The 4,843-nt window shown below is 36.7% G+C and overlaps 1 protein-coding gene across 1 annotated transcript; it reads left to right on the top strand.

Moving 5' to 3' along the window:
• Window positions 1-652: 652 nt before the first annotated feature.
• Window positions 653-4,565, top strand: LOC105948970 (uncharacterized). The gene is made up of 4 exons (XM_012972233.2): window positions 653-1,585; window positions 1,712-1,927; window positions 2,022-4,025; window positions 4,124-4,565. The coding sequence occupies exons 1-4, from the start codon at window positions 727-729 to the stop codon at window positions 4,471-4,473; spliced, it is 3,429 nt and encodes a 1,142-aa protein (XP_012827687.2). The 5' UTR covers window positions 653-726; the 3' UTR covers window positions 4,474-4,565.
• The last annotated feature ends 278 nt before the right edge of the window (window positions 4,566-4,843 follow it).

Below are 4,843 nucleotides of genomic sequence, written 5' to 3'. Positions count from 1 at the left end.
TTTTTTTCGAAGCATTAAAGCATCTTTATTCACTATTCACTCATTAATAGGAATACCTTTTAAAGTTTAAAGTATGATTTGTTACCCGATTCTAACCGTGTTAGAGTCTTAATTCGGGTAAATTGTGTGAGATAATAATTGTATTTCGTTGAAATAGCTCCAGTGCCGCTTAAATCAGGTGATTTGAAGCCCGAATGAGAGAGATATGCTAGAAATAGTAGACACTGTCAAATCTGTTATGGGCTTCTTTCTTCCAATATAATTTTAATTCCTTCATTGCAATTTTTTGTTCCTTTCTTTTTGATCATTTTCCCTTCATGGACACTTAATTCTCGATTTTCAGCTATAAAACACAAAATCTATCAATTAAAGTACGAATATAATTCTACACTGAACAAAAAAATCTACGTAAAGTAAATCGTATTGATGTGTAAATTCTACACTAAACACAAACACATAAGGTCATTCTTGGTAAAGTTCTCGTGTGTCTCCGTCAATGGTGTCAATCAATCTTGCTAAAAGATAGAAAGCGGAAAAAGACGAGCATAGTGAAAAAGCATAAAAAAGTAAAGTGTATATCATGTGTGAATGCTTTGAGCTGATGGACCAGACCATCAATAATCATCTACCAATAATTCATTTTGGAATTTCAATATATATATATATATATAGTAGAATTATTCACCTCAGACAAACAACCATAGTATATAGAAGAAGCTCAGAGTGATGGAGAAAACATGTTATTGCATTCTTGCTGCATATACATTCCTACTAATGATCTGCCAAATGCACGGTCTAGCCTTAAGCTCCAAAAATATCCACAACCTCATCACAGATCAATCTTCTCTTCTTGTCCTAAAATCTCGCATCACTTCGGACCCTTACCGTATTATTACAAGCAATTGGACCGACTCAAGCTATGTCTGCAGCTGGATCGGCATCACTTGCGGCAGTTTGCGCCATAATCGAGTGACCGCGGTGAATATTTCCCGCATGGGTCTCTCAGGCACCATTCCGCCACAACTAGGGAACCTTTCCTTCCTTGTTTCGCTCGATTTTAGTTTCAATCTTTTCGGTGGTGTTCTTCCTCAACAGTTGTCTCTTCTACACAGATTGAAGTTTATTTCTTTCAGAGTAAATAGCTTGAGTGGAGAGATTCCACCGTGGTTGGGTCTTTTAACTAGACTCCAGCATCTATCCCTACGGAATAACAGCTTTACCGGTTCCATTCCAACTTGTCTCTCTAATCTGACAAATCTACGAGTTGTTGGTTTTGCGTACAATCGTCTCTCGGGTCATATACCATCATCCATATTCAACATATCAACTCTGGAGTCTATATCTTTCGCAAACAATGAGTTGAGTGGTATCCTTCCAAATGACTTGTGCAATCATCTTCCACTTGTTCAAGTAATTTACCTATCTTCTAATAAGCTGAGTGGCGAAATCCCGTCAAGTCTACCCGAATGTTCACAACTTCGAGAAATATCACTGTCCTACAACTCATTTACTGGGCAAATACCAAAAGCAATTGGCAAGTTAAAATTTCTTCGCATTTTATTTCTCGGGGGTAACAACTTAAATGGTATAATACTATGCTATGATACTTATTTTTTTTATTTTTTATTTTATTTTTTTATGTTTGTTTCTTGCTTAAGAATTCAAGATCCATTATCGCAATTTAATTTGAGAATATATATTTCTTTCATAGGTGTTATCCCGGCCGAGATTGTGAATCTTGAGAACCTGGTTCAGTTTGCGATTGAAGGAAACCAGATTAGTGGCACAATTCCCCCAAGTATGTTCACTATTTCTTCTCTCCAACGTGTACTACTATATGACAATCAACTGTCCGGAAACCTCCCAAAAGATGTCGGGAATCTCACAACGCTCAAAGTCTTGGAACTCACAAATAACAAGTTCACAGGTTCGACTGAGAAAAATATAATATATTGGAAGACTTTCAAAATATTATCTATTTCTGTATAGTTGTAATGTTTAATTTTTCTTATCTTGGACAGGTAGTATACCGCGAGAAATCGGCAAACTTTACCAAATCAAAAAATTACTTTTAAACAATAACAACTTCACTGGTTTTATTCCATTAGAGCTCTTTAATATGTCAAATCTCCGAGTTCTTAGTCTTACTGCTAATAGTTTGTCGGGCAGTCTTCCAACTAATTTTGATCACTGGTTACCCGCTATTGAAGAACTTTACCTCGGAATAAATGACATCACTGGAGCAATACCCGATTCTATCACTAACTGTTCCAAACTCAAAATTCTCGAACTAAGTGATAACGACTTCACTGGTTTTGTACCTCATTTTCTCGGTAAACTAAGAAGCCTTGAATATTTATCTCTGTTCGGCAACCATCTAAGGACAGAATCAACTTCTTCAGAATTGAGCTTCATAACTTCCTTGACTAATTGCCGATCTTTGAATGTGCTCGTAATTGGTGATAATCCTTTAGGTGGTATCTTTCCAGCTTCCATTGGGAATTTATCTACCTCGTTGGAATACTTAATTGCCTACAATTGTCAAATTAAGGGTATTATTCCTCCGGAAATCGGCAATTTAAGCAACCTAGTGAAACTTTCTTTAATGGACAATGAGTTGTCCGGTAACATTCCACCTACTATTAACCATCTGCAGAAGCTTCAAGGATTATATTTATTTAATAACAATATGATAGGCTCCATTCCAAATGGTCTATGTGATTTACACAATTTGGTTTACTTATTTTTAGGTCAAAATAAAATTTCCGGTCAAATACCCGAATGTTTAGAAAATATCACATCTTTAAGATATCTCTATCTATATTCCAACATGTTGAATTCAAGCATACCATCAACCCTATGGCGCCTCACAGATTTGCTGCACCTAGACTTGTCCTCGAATTTTATTAGTGGAATTATACCTCTAGAAATAGGTAATTTAGTGTCGGTAACCCGGATCAATCTATCAATGAACCAGTTGTCGGAGTCTATTCCAAGCACAATCGGAAATTTAATATCTTTGACTAAGTTGTATTTGGCACATAATCGGCTGGAAGGTACTATTCCTGAGTCGATGGGGAGCATGATAAGTTTAGAAGTTGCAGACTTGTCGAACAATAACCTCTCTGGTTCGATCCCAAAGTCCTTGGAGACACTTAAATATCTCATCTACTTTAATGTCTCTTTCAATGGTTTGAGAGGTGAAATTCCCAATGGTGGTCCTTTCACAAACTTCACTATGGAATCTTTTAAGGGCAATGACGCATTGTGTGGAATTCCAAGGTTCAATGTTTCTCTCTGTCGTAATATTTCCAATCACAGGCCAAAGATGAAAAGGGCGCATTTTGCTTTATTTATTCTTTCTGGGATTGTTGCATTCATCTCGCTCGCCTTTTTGGCCTACATCATCTTGATTAGATACAGAAGGAAAGATGAAGCAAGCAATGGAATGGACGGGCTTTTGTCTACTGCACCAGAAAGAATTTCCTATTATGAAATCCTACAAGCAACCGAACACTTCAGCGAGACGAATTTACTAGGCCGTGGGGGGTTTGGTTCTGTTTACAAAGGTATTCTAAAAGATGGGAAAATTTTGGCTGTGAAGGTGTTCAATTCACTTTCCGAAACTGCTTCTAAGAGCTTTGATGTCGAATGTGAGATACTACGCAACGTCCGTCACAGAAATCTCATCAAAGTCATTAGGAGTTGCTCAAACGAGGATTTCAATGCACTAGTACTTGAATACATGCCGAATGGAAACCTCGACCAATGGTTATATTCCCATAACTATTGCTTGGATATCATGCAAAGATTGAATATAATTATTGATGTTGCATGTGCATTAGAATATCTTCACCATGGCTATGCGACACCAATTGTTCATTGTGATCTGAAGCCAAGCAACGTGTTGTTAAATGAAGAAATGGTCGCCCGTGTCACTGATTTCGGGATAGCGAAATTGTTTGGCGAAGGTGAGAGCACTGTGCACACCAACACCCTAGCAACAGTGGGTTACATTGCACCAGGTTAGTTAATATTCTCACTTTCAGTCATTTTATTTTTATATATTTTCGATTGGAATTTCACTTTAAAATTATTGAACTATACGACTGTTGTTGTGTAGAGTATGGTTTGGAAGGGCTAGTTTCGACAAGGTGCGATGTTTATAGCTACGGAGTGATGGTGATGGAAACCTTTACGAGAAAAAGGCCGAGCGATGAAATGTTCGGTGGAGATCTAACCTTAAAGAGTTGGGTTCAAAGCTCACTTAATAATGAGTCATCAAGTAAGGTTATAGATGCCAATTTATTGAACCTCGAAAACGGACATGGCTTTGAGAAAAACGTGCAATGTGCGTCGTCAATACTCGAGTTGGCTTTGAATTGTTGTGCGGAATCTCCAGGTGATAGGATAACTATGAATGAAGCTCTCGCAAAGCTACAGAAAATCAAAGATCGATTCGTTAACTGTTAATTAGTAGCTGAGTTTGATTTTATTGTTATTTATGACATTCCTTATCTCTATCTTTTGTAGTGAAAGTGTGTAGTACGGAAAAAACAACAAAATTTAAGGCAATAATTTATGTAAATCATGTAAGAAAAAAACAAAATCACCTGTTCAATATAACAGTACCAGACAAAATTTGGTGACGCATGCAAACTTTCACCCGACAAGAGCCTATCTCTTATATTGCAGGGCTTTTGTTTTCCAAAAGAAAGGAATTTCTCGGGAAAGATAAATCTATATACTACTTATAAAAGTATGAATCTTAGGTGGTTTCTTCCATTTTTTGTATTGACAAAAATATCCTTTGAATAAGTATGATTTGAAGGACAATTAAGTA

Source organism: Erythranthe guttata, chromosome 9 (genome assembly GCF_056151865.1).
Source record: "Erythranthe guttata isolate IM_541 chromosome 9, IM_541, whole genome shotgun sequence".
Lineage (NCBI taxonomy): Eukaryota > Viridiplantae > Streptophyta > Magnoliopsida > Lamiales > Phrymaceae > Erythranthe > Erythranthe guttata.
The sequence above is the reverse complement of the archived record's forward strand: the minus strand, read 5'-3'. Positions and strand labels throughout refer to the sequence as shown.